The sequence below is a fragment of the Elephas maximus genome, chromosome 23 (genome assembly GCF_024166365.1).
Source record: "Elephas maximus indicus isolate mEleMax1 chromosome 23, mEleMax1 primary haplotype, whole genome shotgun sequence".
NCBI lineage: Eukaryota > Metazoa > Chordata > Mammalia > Proboscidea > Elephantidae > Elephas > Elephas maximus.
This window is the reverse complement of record NC_064841.1, coordinates 33,918,120-33,939,085: the sequence shown is the minus strand read 5'-3', so window position 1 is coordinate 33,939,085 and position 20,966 is coordinate 33,918,120. Positions and strand designations below refer to the sequence as shown.

General features: G+C 38.3%; 1 protein-coding gene across 4 annotated transcripts in view; it reads right to left on the bottom strand.

Annotated features, from left to right (window-relative positions):
- Positions 1 to 19,729, bottom strand: part of ZBBX (zinc finger B-box domain containing) — a 170,223-nt gene extending 150,494 nt beyond the window's left edge. For 3 of the 4 annotated variants that reach the window (XM_049867303.1, XM_049867306.1, XM_049867305.1), the window contains exons 1-2: positions 19,670 to 19,729; positions 8,552 to 8,668 (exon numbers count right to left, since the gene is read on the bottom strand). In XM_049867303.1, the coding sequence (XP_049723260.1) occupies positions 8,552 to 8,619 (68 nt within the window). In that variant the 5' untranslated portion in view covers positions 8,620 to 8,668; positions 19,670 to 19,729. The remainder of the gene's footprint in view (positions 1 to 8,551; positions 8,669 to 19,669) is intronic. The other variant, XM_049867304.1, reaches the window with a different exon arrangement.
- Between the last annotated feature and the right edge of the window lie 1,237 nt (positions 19,730 to 20,966).

Genomic DNA, 20,966 nt, shown 5'->3' with positions numbered 1-20,966 from the left:
TTCAGGCTACTGTCCCCAACCCATGCTGTCTGGCCCTCAGTGATATTTGAACGAAAGGCCCTGGATATTTCCAGTGGCTCTGGGTGATCTCAAAGAGAAATAGTGCATTGAGCGCTCTGGCACCCATACAATGTCATGAAAGTCCCAGGAGACCAAGAATTGCTTGGCTCTACTGATTGCATTTTTCAACTAATTTAGGACAGAAGGTACCTCTTATGAGTTGAATTGTGTCCTCCTAAAATGTATCAGAATCCTAACCTCAATTTTTGTAGATATAATTCCATTTAGGAAGAGAGTTTTCTATGTTATGTTAATGAGGCCACGTAAGTATAGCGTGTGCCTTAAGCCAATCACTTTTAAGTTATAAAAGAGCAGCTTAGGCAAGCAACCACGAATGAAGGAAAAACAGATACCACTGGAGATGTGCAAGGATTATCAGGAGAAACTGAGACAGCAACACAGCACTGTACACAGAAGCACCATGCCTTGCCTCCACAGCAAAGACCCAAAAAGCTAGATAAAACAGAAACAAACGTCAGTCCTGGAACTCTAATCATCAGAGGAAGAGATAAAGAACTCAACCAAGCACCAAATGGAAGAAGAAACTGACAGAACAGAGAGCAAGGAGAGATAAAAGAGCAGAGGTCCCTTACAAGAAGGAGCACGGATTCACCATATTGGACTCCTATAGGAGATCAGTGGACAGGGAGGACAGGTAAGCAACTTCAGGGAGCTCCCCAGAAGGAGACAGACCATCTGCTGGACCTGCCATGCTGCACCTGGACCGGCTGCACCTGGACCTGCCCTGAGCAACTGGTCCTGCCCACTGGACAAGGAGGTGAAAAGTATCATGCCTGAGGATGAGTAAGAAACAAAGAATGCACATCCCACATGCTCAGACATAACCAAATTTAAAAAAAGCAAGATGAAACAAACAAATCTACAATCAAGAAATGAAGAAAATAACTTCTGAATGTCCTGAAGACAGCAGATAATATCAAAATATAAAAAAAAAAAAAAAAAAAGGACAGGATTGTTCTAAAAGGCATCCAAAATAAAACACCAGTTGACTTTCCAGTAGAAGAAAAGGCACTGCAACTACCTGATAGGGAATTCAAATCTCTTATATTCAGAGTTATCCAAGAGTTGAAGCAAAAAAGCAGACAAAAATGAGGAAAAAATAGACAAATTCATGGAAAAGGCAGACAAAATCATGGAAAATACAGACAAAAAATGCAAGAATTCAGGAAAATAATACAGGAACAAAATGTTGAAAAAAATTCACAACTAGAAATCATACAAAAACAACAATTAGAAATCCAAAAGATAAACAACAAGAGTTCAGAAATGGACAGTGTCATAGAAGGGCTGAGGAACAGGTTTGAAATGATGGAAGACGGGATTAGTGAAATTAAGACAAATGCTTGGATACCATTTTGTCTGAGGAAAAATCAGAAAAAAAGAATGAAGAAAAATGAAGAAATCCTGAGAATGATGTGGGATTAAATCAAAATAAAAAATTGGCATGTGATCAGAGTTCCAGAACAGGGGGAGAAAATGAAAAACACAAAGAGGATCATTGAAGAATTGCTGACAGAAAACTTCCCTAATATCATGAAAAATAAAAAGCTGACCATCCAGGAAGCTCAATGAATCCCATATAGGATAGACCCCTAAAGGAAATCACCAAGACACATTATAATCACACTCACTGAAACCAAAGATAAAGAAAGAATCCTGAGAGTAGCTCGAGAAAAACAAATGGTCACATACAAAGGGGAAACAGTAAGATTAAACTCTGACTACTAGTCAGAAACCATGCAGGCAAGAAGGAAATGGGATGACATACATAAAACCTTGAAAGAAAAACACTGCCAACCAAGAATAATATATCCTGCAAAACTCTCATTCAAATATCATAGTGAAATTAGGACATTTCCAGATAAACAGAAATTAAGGAAATATGTAAAAACCAAACCAAATGTACAAGAATTATTAAAGGCAGTCCTTCAATTTGAGAACAAAAACATCAGACCACAGCCTGAATCTAGGGTGCACGATCACACCAGCCAGATACCAACCTAGGAAATGAACTCTCAAGGACTATTCAAAACTAAAAGATTCACAACAGGGAACCAGAAAGGTTAATCTGTAAATGACAAAAACATCAGAGCAATAAAAGAGGGAATAATGGTATAGGCATACAGCTTTCTAATGGACGGGAAGGCAAGGCAATATCAAGTAATAAAACCCTGGTTCAAACCTAGGAAGATAAGGGTAAATTTCAAGGTAACCACAAAGAAAGCTAACAAATCTACTTATCAAAATAAAGAAGAAAAAAATAAAGTCTCTGTCATGGATTGAATTGTGTCCCCCCAAAAACATGTGTCAACTTAGTTAGGCTATGATTCCCAGTATTGTGTGGTTGTCCTCCATTTTGTGATTGCAATTTCATGTTGAGAGGTTAGGGTGGGATTGTAACACCACCCTAACTCAGGTCACCTCCCTGGTCCAAGGTAAAGGAAGTTTCCCTGTGGTGTGGCCTGCACCACCTTCTATCTCTCAGGAGATAAAAGAAAAGGGAAGTAAGCACAGAGTTGGGGACCTTATACCACCAAGAAAGCAGCACAAGGAGCACAGCACATCCTTCGGACACAAGATTCCTCCACCTGAGAAGCTCATTGACCAGGGGAAGACTGAGGACAAGGACCTTCCTCCAGAGCTGAAAGAGAGACAAAGCTGTCCCCTGGAGCCGATGCCCTGAATTTGGGCTGTGAGAAAATAAATTTCTCTTTGTTAAAGCTACCCACTTGTGGTATTTCTGTTATGGCAGCACTAGATAACTAAGACAGTCTCAATAAAAACAAAACGTACAAAAACAAAAGAAATGAAAAAAAAGTAATTCATCACAGGAAAGTAAGAGGAACAAAGAAAATCTCAGCACCACAAAAAAAGCACTACAAAATGACAGCAATAAACTCATAGCTATCAATAATTACACTGAATGTAAATGGCCTAAATGCACCCATAAAGAGACAGACAGCGACAGAATGGATTAAAAAAACAAGGTCTATCAATACGCTGTCTACAAGAGACACACTTTAGAAAAAAAGACATAAATTTATAAAAAAATCAAACAATGAAAAAATATATATCAAGTAAACAGCTACCAAAAAATTGCAGGAGTGGCAATACTAATCTCAGATAAAATAGACTTTAAAAGAAAATCCACCATAAAAGACAAAGGAGTGCATTATGTAATGATTAAAGAGACAATCCATCATGAAGACATAACCATAATAAATATCTCTGCACCCAATGATAGGGCTCCAAAATACATAAAATAAACTCTAACAGCACTGGAAAGAGAAATGAACAGTTCCACAATAACAGCAGAAGACAACACACCACTCTCAATAAAGGACAGAACATCTACAAAGAAATTCAACACAGATACAGAAGATCTAAAGGCCACAATCCACCAACTTGAACTCATAGACATATATAGAACATTCCACCCAACAGCTGCAAAGTACACATTGTTTTCCAATGCATATAGAACATTTTCCAGAATAGACACATCTTAGGCCACAAAGCAATCCTCAACAAAATCCAAAACACTGAGATAATACAAAGTATCTTCTCTGACCACAACGCCATCAAAGTAGAAATTAACAACAGGAAGACTAAGAAAAAATAAATAAATTACATGGAAACTGAATAACGCCTTGCTTAAAAACCACTGGGTAATAGAATAAATCAAAGATGGAATAAAAAAATTTCTATAATCAAACAAGAATGAAAACACATCATACCAAAACCTTTGGGACAAGGCAAAGGCAGTGCTGAGAGGTCAATTTATAGCAATAGATGCACACATCAAAAAAAAAGAAAGGGACAAAATCAAAACATTAGCTACAGAACTCCAACAAATAGAGAACAGAAACTAAAGCCCACAGCCACCAGAAGAAAGGAAATAACAAAGATCAGATCAGAATAAATGAATAGAGAACAGACAACAATGAAAGAACCAACACAACCAAAAGTTTACTCTTTGAAAGGATCAACAAAATTGACAAACCACTGCTAAATTGACAAACGAAAAACAGGAGAGGACACAAAAAACCCAAATAAAAGGGGGACATTACAATAGCCTCAACTGAAATAAAAAGGATCATAACAGAGTATTAGGAAAAACTATACACAAACAAATTGGAAAACATAGTGGAAATGGACAAATTTCTAGAAACACATTACCTACCCAAACTAACACAGAATGATGTCAAAAATCTGAACAGACCCATAACAAGAGAAGAGATCAAAAAGGTAGCAATAAAAAAAAAAATTCCCAACAACAAAAAAATGTCCTGGCCCAGATGGCTTTACCGGAGAACTCTACCAAACATTCTGAGAATAGTACTTCTCAAACTATTACGGAAAATGGAAAAGGAAGCGACACTTCTGAATTCATTCTATGAAACCAGCATAACTCTGAGACCAAAACCAGGCAAAAACATCACAAGAAAAGAAAATTACAGAACAATATCTCTCATGTATATAGACGCAAAACTTCTCAACAAAATTCTAGCCAATAGAATTCAGCATCATATCAAAAAATTAATACACCATGACCAGGCGGGATTCAAACCAGGTATGCAAAGATGGTTCAACATTAGGCAATCAATCAATGTAATCCACCACATAAATAAAAGGGAAGAAAAGAATCACATGATCACCTCAATTTATGCAGAAAAGGCATTCAACAAAGTCCAGTACCCGTTCCTGATAAAAACTCTCAATAAAATAGGTATAGAAGGGAAATTTCTCAACACAATAAAGGGCATCACAGTGTCGCTATGAGTCGGAATCGACTCGACGGCACTAGGTTTATACAAAACCAACAGCCAACATCGTCCTCAATGGAGAGAGGCTGAAAACACTCCCCTTAAGAACAGGAACAAGACAAGGATGCCCTTTATCACCACTCCTATTTAACACTGTGCTGGAGTCCTACCTAGAGCAATAAAGCAAGAAAAAGAAATAAAGGGCATATAAATTGGTAATGAAGAAGTAAAACTGTCCCTATTTGCAGATGATGTGATACTATACATAGAAAACCCAATAGACTCCAGAAGAAAACTACTGAAACTAATAGATTCAGCACAGTAGCAGGATACAAGGTAAACATACAAAAATCAGTTAGATTCCTATAGATCAATAAAGAGAATGAAGAAAAGAAAATCAGAAAAACAATACCATTTCTAATAATCCCTAAGAAAATAAAATACTTAGGAATAATTCTAACCAGGGACATGAAAGATCTATGCAAAGAACATTACAGAACATTTCTGCAAGAAACCAAAAGAGATCAACAGAAATGGAAAACATACTATGCCCATAGATAGGCAGACTCAACATTGTGAAAGTGACAATTCTACCCAAAGCAATCTACAAATATGATGCAATTCTGACCAAAATACCAATAACATTCTTTAAAGGGATGGAAAAACTAATCATTAACTTTAAAAAATGGAAAGGGAAGAGGCCACAAATAAGTAAAGCACTACTGAAGAAGAAGAATAAAGTAGAACTTGCACTACCTGACCACAGAACCTACTATACAGCTACGGTAGTCAAAACAGCCTGGTACTGGTACAATAACAGAATCGTTGACCAATGGAACAGAATTGAGAACCCGGGTGTAAATCCATCCATTTATGGTCACCTGATCTCTGACAAGGGCCCAAAGTCCATCGAATGGGGAAAGGACGATCTTTTTAACAAATGATGCTGGCAAAACTGCATGTCCGCCTGCAAAAAAATGAAACAGGACCCATTCCTCACACCATACACAAAACCTAATTCAAAATGGATCAAAGGTATAAATATAAAACCAAAAACTATAAAGATCATAGAAGAAAAAATTGGATCAATGCTAGAGGCCCTAATACAGGGCATTAACAGGATAAAAAAAACATAAATAACAACATATAAACTCCAGAAGATAAGCTAGATAACTGGAATCTTCTAAAAATCAAACACTTATGCTCATCAAAAGACTTCACCAAGAGAGTAAAAAGAGAACCCACATGCTGGGAAAAAAAATTTTTGGCTATGACAATTGCGACAAAGGTCTAATCTCAAAAATCTACGGGAAAATCCAACATTTCTACAACAAAAAGACAAATAATCCAATTGACATTCAAGCGGCTAACAGACACATGAGGAAATGGTTGCGATCACTAGCCACAATGAGCTACCATCTCACTCAGACATTAATGGCACACACACACACACACAAAAAAAAAAAACAGAAAATAAGAAATGTTGGAGAGGCTGCTAGGACATTGGAACTCCTATACACTGCTGGTGGGAACGCAAATATGGTACAAACATTTTGGAAAATGATATGGCACTTCCTTGGAAAGCCAGAAATAGAAATACCATATGAGTCAGCAATCCTACTCCTAGGAATATATCCAAGAGAAATAAGAGTGGTCACAAAAATAGACATATGCACACCCATATTCAGTGCAGCATTGTTCACAGTAGCAAAAAGATGGAAACAACCTAGATGCCCACCAACAGATGAATGGGTAAATCAACTGTGGTACATACACACAATGGAGTATTACACAATAAAGAACAATGATGAATTGGCAAAACATCTCACAACGTGGATGAATCTGGAGGGCATTATGCTGAGTGAAATAAGTCAGTCACGAAAGGAGAAATATTGAATGAGACCACTACTATAAAAACTCATGAAAACATTTACACCCAAAAACATATAATCTTTGATGGTTAAGAAGGAGGGGTCGGGGTGGGGATGAAAAAAACACTAAATAGACGATAAGTGGTAGCTTTGGTGAAGGGTAAGACAGTACACAATACTGGGGGAAGCCAGCACAACTTGTACAAGGCAAGATCATGGAAGCTCTGTAGACACATCCAAACTCTCTGAGGGACAGAGTTGCTGGGCTGAGCTCTGTGGGGACCATGGTCCTGGGGAACATCTAGCTCAATTGGCATAACATTATAAGGAAAATGTTCTGCATTCTACTTTGGTGAGTAGTGTCTGGGATCTTTAAAGCCTGTGAGCTGCCTTCTAAGATACTCCACTGGTCTCATCTTTTCAGGAGCAAGGGAGAATGAAGAAAAATAAGACACAAGAGAAAGATTAATCTAAAGGACTATTGGACCACAACTATGATGAACTCCACCAGACTGAGTCCAGTACAACTAGATGGTGCCCAGCTACCACCACTGACTGCTCTGACAGAGATCACAGTAGAAGGTCCTTGACAGAGCTGGAGAAAAATGAAGAACAAAATTCTAACTCACAAAAAAAGATCAGACTTACTGGCCTAACGGAGACTGGAGAAACCCCAAGGATTTGGCCTAGACATCCTTTTACCTCAGTAATGAAGACACTCCTTTAGCCAAAGGTTAGACAAGCCCATAAAACAAAATGAGACTAAAGAGGCACACCAGCCCAGGGGCAAGGACTGGAAGGCAGGAGCGGTCAGGAAAATTGATAATAGGGAACCCAAAGTCAAGAAGGGAGTGTTGACACGTCATTAACCAATGTCATAAAACAATATGTGTACTAACTGTTTAATGAGAAGCAAGCTTGTTCTGTAAACCTTCACCTAAAATACAATTAAAAAAAAAAAAAGAGAGAGAAGCTGAGACAAGGACTTTCCCCCAGAGCAGAGTCTTCCCCTAGAGCCAGAGCCCTGAACTCAAGAGTTCTAGCCTCCTAAACTGTGAGAAAATAAATTTCTGTTCATTAAAACCACTTACAGTGGTATTTCTTTATAGCAATACTAGATAACTAAGACAGTACCATTCCTGAGAAAGGTAAATTCACCATAATGTCCTTCACTATGTGAAATACTAGAGTATTTAATGCCTTTAATCAATTTTTAATCAATTTTTAATCATAAGAAACTGAAATTTAAGGAGAAATTAGGATTTAAAAATTTTTTTTTTAATCCTAATTTCTCCTTAAATTTCAGTTTCTTCATAAATCAGGATGATTCTTTTTTAACATTGAATAAGGGACATGAAAATCTTAGTAACTGCTTGTTATACTGATCATAAGCCCACATTTCATTTGGAACTTTTTATTTTGGTTCTTGTGGCATAAAAATTTTTATTCCTTTATTTAAAGAGCCCTGGTTGCACAGTGGTGATGTGCTTGGCTGCTAACCAAAAGCTCTGCTGTTCAAACCAAGCAGCTGCTCCACAGGAGAAAGATGGAGCAGCCAGCTTCTGTAAAGATTTAAGGACTTGGAAACCCTGTGAGACAGTTTTACTCTGTCATACTGGGTAGCTATGAGTAGGAATCAACTCGACAGTAATGGATTTTACTATTATAGATCTGTATAGAGTTATATAACATTTCAAATCTAATAACTTACAGAGAAAAATACAACAATGTGAAGAGTTCACAAAGTCTGAGTTCAACCCTCAGAATAGTTTAAATTACAATATATAAAAATCGAGCAATTATTTCTATTTAAGTAATAAACATATATGTACTTACTTATATTTTAGCTTTACAGAATTTCCAGGTTTTCCCCAAGGAAGAACTACAAAATCTTTTGTGTTCATGATTGCCTTCTCAATATTGTCTAAAAATTATTGTGATTTGTGAAAGCTTCTGAAAAATATTCAAAACAAAATAATTATGCCGGAGGTAAAGTAGTATAAATTACAAATTCAAAACAACGCATAATTCAGGAAACTTTTAAAGACAGAAATCTTTATGGGGGAAAAGGCTAAATCAAAGGTTAAACAAAAAAATTACTATATGTGCTAAATATAATTTATGAAAATATTTATTATATCATAATAAAGGTATGAGTCCCTGGGGGGTGCAAATGGTTGTTAACGACCGAAAAGTTGGTGGTTCAAATTCACTCAGAGGCCCCTCAGAAGAAAGACCTGGTGATCTGCTTTTGAAAGGTCACAGCTATTGAAAGTTCTACGGAAGACAGTGCTACTCTGACACACGCAGGGTTGTCATGAGTTGGAATAGACTCAATGGCACCTGGAAAAAAAAAAAAAACTAGAAATAAAGGTACTAATAAAATATATCTTACAAGACTGAAATTTCTCCAGTATTTATATATAGCAAAAGATTGGGGAAATATTCAACTGAAAGTGAAGAAAACACTCATTAAAGCAGACTAAAGCACATATTCTGGTTCTTCCTATGGCTAAGGCTATAAACGTAATTATCAGGCATTTGCTTTGTTTCCATCCAAAAAATAATAGCTAAGGCCATATGTTGTTTCATAAAAAGAACATTAGTGATGCAATTTAAACTCCAACACCATATACACCTTCTCGTCGCTTATCAGTTATCTCATTACCCAACATTTCTCATTTATGACAATAGTAAAAAATCTACTATTTGACTATTTTGTACATTAATGACATATATCTTGCAGTTACAAATGCCAAGGTGTGAGGCAAGAGTAATGTTGGCTTTGATGGTTAAGGTTCTGTGTCAGCTCAGCCTGAGCCACGAGTCTCAGTGGTTTAGCAATTATGTAATGATTAATTCGGCAGTTATATAACAATGTAACTTGGCAGTTATGTGATGATGTAGTCATCCTCTATTTTGTGATCTGATGTGGTCATCTTCCATTTTCACATAACATTGATTTTGCATAATAACCTGGTCTTTGAAACCTAACCACGTCAATAAGTGTGGAGAGGGTTGTGCACATGCGTGTGTGTGTATGTATGAAATAAGAATGAGAATTAAGGTATGCAATAATAACCCAGAGGCATTCTAATATCCTCATTTATCAAAGAAAATTTCAATGATGCTCTCTCTGGCTAAGATCAAAAATAAACTTATTTTAGAAAGAATTTTTCAACAAAATATGAAACAAAAAGGATTCTCTGCTTAACCCTGAGTTAATTAGAAAATTAAATTATTCAGAACACCCTGTTTCCATAGTATTCCAATTATTTACAGTTCTATGATAATTTACTTTGCAATACCAAATTACTGAATCATATGCACAAGTTATAGGTTTTTATATGAATAAAACTATCCAAAGTCCAAAAGCCCTTAAAAAAATACAGGAGGCAATATTATAGTGGCCATAGTCTTTAATGTCCAAATCATTTAATGCACATGTTCCTATGTGCTCATAATTCCAATAAATATTTATTGAGACTCTGATATATGCAAGGCAGGGTGCTGAGAACGATGGAGGAGTCAAGGCCAAAGAATACTTGAATTCTGGGCTCAAATGGCTTAGTCAAACAGAGCATATAAGATCTGTGTACAAAAACCATAAAACAAGATAAAAAATAACCCATAAAAAAAAAACCAAACCCATTGCCATTGAGTTGATTCTGACTCATAGAGATCCTATAGGACAGGTATAGCTGCCCCCTATGGTTTCCAAGGAGTGGCTGGTGGATTCGAATTGCCGAACTTTTGGTTAGCAGCCATAGCTCTTAACCACTATGTCACCAGGGTTTCCATAGAAACTATAAGGGTCATAAAGTCTGTAGATGTAATAATATAAGAAGGCAGAAAATTGAAGCTGACTAAAATTTAAATAAACAGCCCTGGTGGTGCAGTGGTTAAAGCACTCAGCTGCTAACTAAAGGCTGGTGGTTTGAACCGACCAGCTGCTCCATGGGATAAAGATGTGGCAGTCTGCTTCCGTAAAGATTTAGAGCCGTGGAAACCCTATGAGGCAGTTCTAGTCTGTCCTATATGGCCACTGTGAGTCGGAATCTACTCAACAGCAGTAGGTTTTCGTTTCTGGTAGCATTTCAGTGGGGCTTCAAAAGGTAAGGCAGGGCTTATATATGGAGATATAGATTGGAGGATCTTTCCATACTGTGAGAAAGTACTACTCTTGAACGTGAACTAACAACTAGTCCCATTTGGTTGACGTGCAGGTTACATGGACGAACAAGAAGGCATTAAGTTTAGAAATGTCGGCCAGGGCCCAATAACGAGTGGTTTTAAAGCCTAAATTAATGCATTTGAAATTTATTCTGTAACTAACGAGAGTCATTGAAAGTTCTAGAAAGAAGAACAGAAAATCAAACTAGAAGCTTTGTTCAAAGGCTTCAGTAAGGACAATGCCCACAACTGGAGTAACGAAATGGGAGGTTACTGAGACATCGAAGTCTACATAATTAAATGAGGGTTCCTCAAAATTGTTCGTTTGGGAGACTATCCTAATTTCAATGATGCACCCATTCATGAAAACATTTTGAAATACTAAATTATTGAATCATATGCGCAAGTTTTAGATTTTTATATGAATGTAACTATCCAAATTCCAAAAGCCCTTAAAGAAATACACGAATTGTCTGCAGAGTCCATCATACACCTGACACACACACACACACATTATGCCTTGTTTAAAACTAAAAATGCTATAGCCCAGCAGGAGCAACTACATTGCTCACTCAGATTAGGGTTTGGTTACATTATAGGAGGAAGTATATTTGTGTATCACTCATCAAACATTTATTTAGCTGTGCTTTTGTGACCCCTATTCCTGGCACTGAAGCCGAAACTGGTAAACAAGACATGGTGTCTTCCCTCAAGTAACTCGTCATCAAGGGAGAAGCCATGAAGGCAATTACAATGCTCTGTGACATTCCCTCCAGACAAAAGAACCTAGGCGGGGCATCTGACCCAGACTCTTTTCTCAACTATCAAGTGCTGTGTCTCAAAGCTAAAAAAAGAGGCAAAGAGAACTAAAGATATCACAGGGAATGGAAAACTAGGATTTCATTTGTGTTTTGGGAGACAGGCAGCAGTATTTTCAAATAGAATCCTCTTCTAAAAATTACCTCCCTTTAATAATCACTTTAGTAGACAAAACCTTTTTCTCATTTTTACCAAATAGAGGTTATAAAAGCTACCTTGAAAAAATCTTCAGAGAAAAAGAAAAAAGCTTCAGGAATAATCCTACTCAATAACATGGAGTCTACACCCTTGCTAATCATAATCAGGAAATACAACTGCTGTAGCCTCATCTACTATCAAGAAAACATTTTCATGAAAATTCCATAATGTTACCATTATCATTAAAAATATAAAAGAATTCCCAAAGTTGATCTGTCTGATTAATAAAGTAGCTCAAATAGTCTTAATTTCATTTAACCCAGTGCCATTGAGTCATGAGATATACAAATATAATTTTTTGTGGGTATGTATATTTGCATAAAGTTTAACTGATAAACAATGACTATTTTACCTTTACAAAAAATGAAAGAAAAGTCTGTAAATCTCATTAGAATGAGATGATTCAGATTTATAGCTCGCTGATAATGTAATTTAGCCAAAAAAAGGTCTTATTCAGGGGGCATTTCACTTCACCGAATGCAATTAGTAAGGCTTCTTCTCAATCAAATGTTTTATCAAGTCACACACATAAGGCAATTTTCTTATACTAAGAAAAAAGAAAGATTATAATTGTGAGTCATGCTGTTCTGCCTGTTTCCTTTGGTAAAGCCAACAGAGAATTAGTCACCTTTCTTGGGATAGCAAGGATATAACAATGTCAGCAGTAAGAATAGCAAAGCACAAAACTATTCACCTACTGGAACCAGGGGACTACAGATAAACTCCCTATTATGCAAATTTCATAGTGCCATGTGTCATCTGACCACTCAATTTTTTTGTTCATGTACTTCATGTACCAAAATTTAGCAATTATTTGGAAATTTTTCTAGTTACTTGATTTTTTTTAATTGCTCTATTTCTTTGTCTCTATCACCTTCCTCTCCACACATATATTCCCAACGTGAAGGTTTGATGATCCTTCCACACATATTCCTATTTGGGGAAAGCAGCCCAAGCATCAAAGTCTATGGGCACAAAATGAAAATAAAAAACTTACAATGATCTCTAAAGCTAGACACTCAGAGTGTTCAGCATTACCTAGGCTCTCACAGAATTTACCATCACATCCTTGGAATATTGGGAAGTTTGGAAAACCACTGTTTTCAAGATGGGCCAGTTTTTGTAAATGAAAATTTATCTAAGGCTAATAGATTCTTCAGATTCCTCATATCACCTTAAAACTTAAAAGCCAATAAATAAGGATTTATCCTTTACATTAGCATGTATTTTTAATAAGTCTAATATACAACACAAAATGAGAAGAAACAGCTGCAAACATCCATTAATAATTGGAACATGGAATGTATGAAATATGAATCTAGGAAAATTGGAAGTTGACAAAAATGAAATAGAATGCATAAAGATTGATGTCCTAGGCATTAGTGGGCTGAAATTGACTGGTATTGGCCATTTTGAATCAAACAATCATATGGTCTACTATGCCGAGAATGACAAGTTGAAGAGGAATGGTGTCATGTTCATCATCAAAAAGAAGATTTCAAGATCTATCCTGAAGTATAATGCTGTCAGTGATAGGATCATATCCATATGCCTACAAGGAAGATCAGTTTAATACAACTATTATTCAAATTTACACACCAACCACAGGCAAAAGATGAAGAAATTGAAGATTTTTACCAGCTTCTATAGTCTGAACTTGATCAAGCATGTGATCAAGATGCAATGATAATTACTGGAGACTGGGATGGGAAAGTTGGAAATAATGAAGGATTGGTGGTTGGAATATACAGACTTGGTGATAGAAATGACTCCGGAGATCACATGATGGAATTTTGCAAGACCAAAAATTCATCCATTGCAAATACCTTTTTTCAACAGCATAAACAGTGACTATACACATGAACCTCGACAGATGGAATACACAGGAATCAAATCAACTACATACTCGAAAAGAGACAACTGAAAAGCTCAATATCATCAGTCAGAACAAGGCCAGGGGCCGACTGTGGAACAGACCATCAATTGTTTGCATGCAAGCTCAAGCTGAAACTGAAGAAAATCAGAGCAAGTCCACAAGAACCAAAATATGACCTTGAGTATATCCCACCTGAATTTAGAGACCATCTCAAGGGTAGATTTGATGCATTGAACCCTAATGACTGAAGACGAGACTAACTGTTGAATGACGTCAAGGACATCATACGTGAAGAAAGCAAGAGATCAATAAAAGAAAGAAAAGAACAAAATGAATGCCAGAAGAGACTCTGAAACTTTTTCTTAAAAGCAAAGTAAGTAAAGCCAGCAGAAGAAATGATGAAGTAAAAGAGCTGAACAGAAGATTTCAAAGAGTGGCCTGAGACAACAAAGTAAAGTATTACAATGAAATGTGTAAAGACCTAGAGTTACAAAACGAAAAGGGAAGAACATGCTCATCATTTCTCAAGCTGAAAGAACTGAAGAAAAAATTAAAGCCTCAAGTTGCAATATTGAAGGATTCTATTTTTTTTATGGAGAAAATATTAAACGACACAGGAAGCATCAAAAGAAGATGGAAAGAATACGCACAGTCACTGTGCCAAAAAGAACTGGTTGAAGTTCAACTATTTCAGGAGGTAGCATATGATCAAGAACCGATGGTACTGAAGGAAGACGTCCAAGCTGCACTGAAAGCATTGGTGAAATACAAGGCTCCAGGAATTGATGGAATACCAACTGAGATGTTTCAACAAACGGATGCAGGACTAGAAGTGCTCACTAGTCTATGCCTAGAAATTTGGAAGACAGCTATGTGGCCAACTGATTGGAACAGATCCATATTTGCACCCATTCCAAAGAAAGGTGATCCAACAGAATGCAAAAATTATGGTACAATATCATTAATATCACAAGCAAGAAAAATTTTGCCGAAGATAATTCAAAGGCAGTTGCAGCAGCACGCTGACAGGGAACTCTGGAAATTCAAGCTGGATTCAGAAGAAGATATGGAACAAGGGATATCATTGCTAATGTTCGATGGATCATGGCTGAAAGCAGAGAATACCAGAAAGATGTTTACCTGTGTTTTATCTCTATGCAAAGACATTCGACCATGGGGATGATAACAAATTATGGATCACATTGTAAAGAATGGGAATTCCAGAACATTTAATTGTGCTCCTGAAGAACCTGCACACAGACCAAGAGGCAGTAGTTCGAACAGAACAAGGGGATACTTCATGATTTAAAGGCAAGAAAGGTGTGCTTCAGGATTGTATCCTTTCACCATACTTATCCAATCTGTATGCTGAGCAAATAATCCAAGAAACTGGACTATATGAAGGAGAACACAGCATCAGGATTGGAAGAAGACTCATTACCAATCTGCGATATACAGATGACATAACCTTCCTAGCTGAAAGTGAAGAGGACTTGAAGCACTTACTGTTGAAGATCAAAGACCAGCCTTCAGTATGGATGACACCCCAACATAAAACAAAAATCATCACAACTGGACCAATACGCAACATCATGATAAACGCAGAAAAGACTGAAGTTGTCAAGGGTTTCAGTTTACTTGGATTCACAACCAATGCCCGTGGAAGCAAATGCATTGGGCAAATATGCTGCAAAATACCTCTTTAAAATATTAAAAAGCGAAGATATCGCTTTAAGGGCCAAGGTGTTCCTGACCCAAGCCATGGTATTTTCAATCACCTCATATGCATGTGAAAGCTGGACAATGAATAAGGTAGATCAAAGAACTGATGCCTTTGAATTACGGTGAGTGAGGAAGAATACTGAATATACTGTGGACTGCCAGAAGAACAAACAAATCTGTTTTGGTAGAAGTACACTCAGATTGCATGCTCATTAGAAGCAAGGATGTGGAGAGTTTATCTCACATACTTTGGACATGTTGTCAGGAGGGACGAGTCCCTGGAGGAGGACATCATGCTTGGCGAAGTAGAGAGTCACCAAAAAAGTGGAAGACCCTCAGCGAGATGGATTGACACAGTGGCTGCAACCGCAGGCTCAAGCCTAACAACAGTCATGAGGATGTCGCAAGACCGGGTGGTGCTTTGTTCTGCTGGGGCTCAATAAGTCGGAACCAACTCGATGGCACCTAAGAACAACAATATACAAGCTCCTTCCGATTGTGTCACATGTTTAGGCCATTTAATACCGCAGTCCTGAGAAACTGCAGACCCAAGCAAGACATGTTGAAAGTGAATTCATTTAAAAATATTTGATTTAAACTCTTAAAAGAGTATTACTTTTAACATTTTGTCTATCTGATTTTATTCCTATACTAAGTATACATGGAGAGAGAGCCAGCTCTGGTGACAGGGTAGTTAAGTCCTCAGCCGCTAACTGAAAATCCAGTGGATGGAAGCCACCAATTGCTCTGTGGGAAAAAGTGGTGGCAATCTGCTTCCATAAAGAATTACAGCCTTGGAAACTCTGTGAGGCAGTTCTACTCCGTCCTATAGGATTGATGGCAACTGATTTGGTTTTTAGGCTTTATGTATGTAAACCAAACAAAAAAGAGAAAAAAACCATTGCTGTCGAGTCAATTCTGACTCATAGCGACCCTACAAGACAGGATAAAACTGCCCCACAGGGTTTCCAAGGCACAGCTGGTAGATTCAAACTGCTGACCTTTTGGTTAGCAGCTAAGCTTTTAACCATTGCTCCACCAGGGCTCCCTATATGTATGTGTGTGTGTGCATATATATATATATATTTTAAGAAAAGGGCCCATAAACCATGATCACTGGCATTATCTCTTGTGCTGGAGTTGCCTACTAAGTAAATATGCACCGTTTTCACACAGCACAGGCCCTAGAAGCCCACCTAGTACACCCTAGAAGCATTCATTATTTCAGCCAGCCAAGATACCTAATAGTCAAACACCATGTCAGTACACTAAATGGTGCCCAAATTGGCCATTTTTCACTCTCTATGTGCGGGTTCCCTTAAGAACAACTGAGAAAGTTTGCCTTTAGACATGACAACAGGCTTGGTTTGGAGTCTTTACGTAAGCAGGTCACTAGATCTTTTCTCCTGCAGAGCCACTGGGTGGGTTTGAACCACCAACCTTTCCGCTGACAGCCATTAAATATTGTTATAGATACTTAAAATAATTAATTCATGTCCTTCAGGGGACTTATTGATAAATATTCTTCGTCCTCTCACACTCCTAACTTGTAATACAAAGGAAACTTAGAGAAAGAATTGTTTGACATCAAATATCTCCTAAGTTTTACAGCAGTATCTTTACACGCTTTTGAACGCCTTTTGGGTGTCAAATTGCCCCAAGTAATATGAGGTCACTATTTTTTGCCTCTAAATAGTTCTCTATACCCATAAGAAAACAATTATACATATAGCGTTAAAACAAAAATCATATTAAGTCAATAATAGAAATTCATTGAAATTTATCTAACAATTTGCAAATCAGAGTAACATTTTGACTAGGGTCAAAAATGTTCCAAAGATGAGAAGAACTTCCGAAGTTTTTATACCACATCTTATCTGCATTTCCATGGAAAATCGGCTGTAACAGAACGGACAAACAATTTGTGGTCAGGAAGGCTTTCATATAGCACTGTCTTGAACCAAAAAAACCAAACCTGTTGCCGTCGATTCTGACTCAAAGTGACCCTACAGGACAGAGTAGAACTGCCCCATAGGGCTTCCAAAGAGTTGCTGGTGGATTCGAACTACCAGCCTTTTGGTTAGCAAAGAACTCTTAACCACTCCACCACCAGGGCTCCACTGTCTTTAAGAACAATTAAAATAATTACTGAGTTGCCCTAAAACATAGCTCCCAGTCCGACCTTTGGAATCTGTGTTCTGAAACTGACTGAAATTGCCAAAGAACACAATGCCCAAGGCAAAACTGTCTTACTAATTATCTAGACCATTGTTTGACTCAAAGGTAACTTTTCAGCTTCAAGGCTCAAGATTCAAAAGGACACCTAAGGGCAAACGGCCTGGGTGGATCACCCCAACTCCAAACCAAAAAAACCCATTGCGTCGAGTGGATTCCGACTCATAACGACCCTATAGGACATAGTACAACTGCCCCATAGAGTTGTCAAAGCGTGCCTGGTAGATCTGAACTGCCAACATTTTCATTAGCTGCCCTTGCTCTTAACCACTGCACCACCAGGGTTTCCAACCCAACTCCATGGATCCAGAAATCTGGATTCTAGAAGAATTAAAACCATTTCTCAATAAATATACATGTCAAGCTACTCTGCCTGGCACTTAAGTTCCTCCAAGATGTGCACCAATAGTTCTAAGCTCCTGTTTTCCACCTCTCTGCTCAGCACATTTTATTCTATTCCATGCCCAATTCAAAGGCCAATTCTATCATGAAGCTTTCTCTGTATCAAAAGTGAGATTTTCCTCCTTATAGGGGACATCGTGTGTATCACACCTGTTTGCTATTTTATCTGCCTTGTACTACTCTGCTTCTTTGTCAAATATATATTCTTTCCCCAAGTAGCCTAAATTCTTTGAGGGTGGTCCTACCATTAATCTTTGAATTCCCAGCAACCACTGCAGAACCTACACACCACAGGGGCTCAATATGTTTGCCAAAAATAATCTGGTAAGTTTTAAGTGTTTTTTTTTTTTCTATTTCTTTTAAATTTGTTGCACAATCTACCCTAAGAAAAACATTTTCTTTTTTTTAAAGATACTCACTCTTTTCCACAATTTCAACAAATTTTTTTGTTTTCTTTTTTCCATGTCCTCTACCAGACCTTGATGAGCAGTCAAACAAATATACATTGAGCTCTTCGCCTGTGTCAGGTATCAGGTTAGACACTGAGGACAAAGGGAACCCGACAGGCATACTAACAATCTTCACTGAGCTTACACTCTGGTGAGGAAAGTTTTTGTTTTTGTTTTTGTTTTTTTTGTTTTTTTAAGGCAAAATAACATTACTGCAGGAAGTATCGAGCGTTTTGAAGTAAATACAGATCAGAGTTACTTTCAGATAATTTATTCCTACTGCATTATATGGTAGGTCAGGGCAATCTCTATGAAGCTTGTAAAATAAGGGGCCAGGGAGAGGGGGAGGAGGTTGTTGGATTTCCATAAACATACAGTTTGCATAATGTTAATCCTATGTAGCTTCAACTTTGCAATACCTTTTTTTTTTTTTTTTTGACTTGGTAACTTTGGATTCAAGAAATCAAGTTATAAAAAAAAAAATACAACTGAAAGTATATACCTCGGCACATCTAATGCTGATGTTGGGAAAAGCGGGGCTGGGGGGGACTTTCAAACCTTCGTATTTCTCAGGAAACCAGCTCCTCATCACCCAACCCCCTCCACCGGCCCCCTGCCGTTTTCTTTACTTAGGAGAAGAATGAACTTTAAAAGAGGGTGCAAAAGGGTCAGCGACCTGGCTGTTCAGGGTACCAAATGTTTTTCGTAAGGCGCTAACGGCTACAAAAGAGGTACAATTGATTAAGAACCCCGGTTTCACTGTCTGCGGTTCACATTTGGTCCCCGTCTCCACTGGCACGGTGGGTTAGGAAATCCTTTGTTCACATGACTTTCAACAACCGAGTCCAGGGCCGCGTCTGACAGTCCGCAGACAAAGCACCTGCTCAGCAAACACCTGCTAGGCGGGCTACCCTGAGCCCGGGGCCCCAGCTTCGCTCCGAGCCAAGTCTCCCTTCCCGCTGAGCCCCCCAGCTCCCCGCACCTCCCGGAGCAGGCGCGCTGCCCCGCCACGCAGGCTCCAGGCCCCCCGCCCCCCGCCCCCCGCCCGCCGCCGCCGCCACCACCAACCAGCCGACCCACCTGGAGACCGCAGCGGCCGCGTCACCGTCGCCGTCCCGGCTCGCCGCCGGGACCTTTCGCCTTGGTTTCTTTGGTTACCGCGCTACCTCAGTATCCATAGCAACCAGAACGCGTGGTCCTGCCTCTGTTTGCCGGCAGATGGCGCAAAGGAGCCAGGTGGAGAAAAAAAGGAGTGGTCACAGGCGAGTGCAGGGGGACTCTGAAACCTTCAGGCTTTCTACTGAAAGGAGTCTTGGGGGGTTAGACATGAGGAAATGAAACAAGAGCTAATGATCTTAATATTGGCTATCACTTTCTTAGCTACTCTTTCCAGGCACTAATCTAAGAGCTTTATCTCTATTATTTAATTCATTCTCATAATAGTCCAATGAAAAAAAAAAAAAAAAGAGGTAGGTATTATTATGTCATCCTCATTTTACAAATAATAAAACTAAGTCACAGATAACTTGAGTAACTTAACCCCAAATTGGAAACCCTGATGGGGTAGTGGTTAAGTGCTACAGCTGCTAACCAAAAGATCGGCAGTTGGAATCCACCAGGGACTCCTTGGAAACTCTATGGGGCAGTTCTGCTCTATCCTATAGGGCCGCTATGAGTTGGAATCCACTCCACCCAAGGTTTTTTTTTTCTTTTTTTTAACCCCAAAGTAGACAGCAAATGGCAGACCCAGGAATTAACCCAAGACTTTGGTCTCAAAACTCCTACATACATGTTATACTTAATTGTTCATCAAAAATCCCAGTGGGCAAAGTCAAGATTAGTATTCAGGTCTCTTGGAATGTCTAGATTTCTCTTTATGCTGAATACATGACTCATGGGATTTCATAGGTATACATATGTTGTTGTATTGTTTTTAGCGGCTGTCAAAGTTGACCCCCAACTCATGGCAACGCCATGTGCTACAAAGTAGACCACTTTATTGCCTTGGGTTTTCTTGGCTGTGATTTTTTATTTTTATTTTTGCTCTAGGTGAACGTTTACTGCTCAAGTTAACTTCTCATAAAAAAAAAAATTATACACATTCTTTTGTGACATTAGTTGCAGTCCCACAATGTGACAGCACATTCCTTCTTTCTACCTCAGTTTCCCTTTGTCCATCCAACCAGTTCTGTCCTTTTCTGCCTTCTCATTCTGTCACAGGACAAGAGCCGCCCATTTGGTCTCATGTATCTGAACTAAGTAGCGTGCACTCCTCACATGTATTTTGTTTGTTTGTTTTATGGCCCTGTCTAATCTTGGTGTGAAAAGTGGGCTTCTGGAATGGTTTCAGTTCTGGGTTAACAAAGTGTCTGGGTGC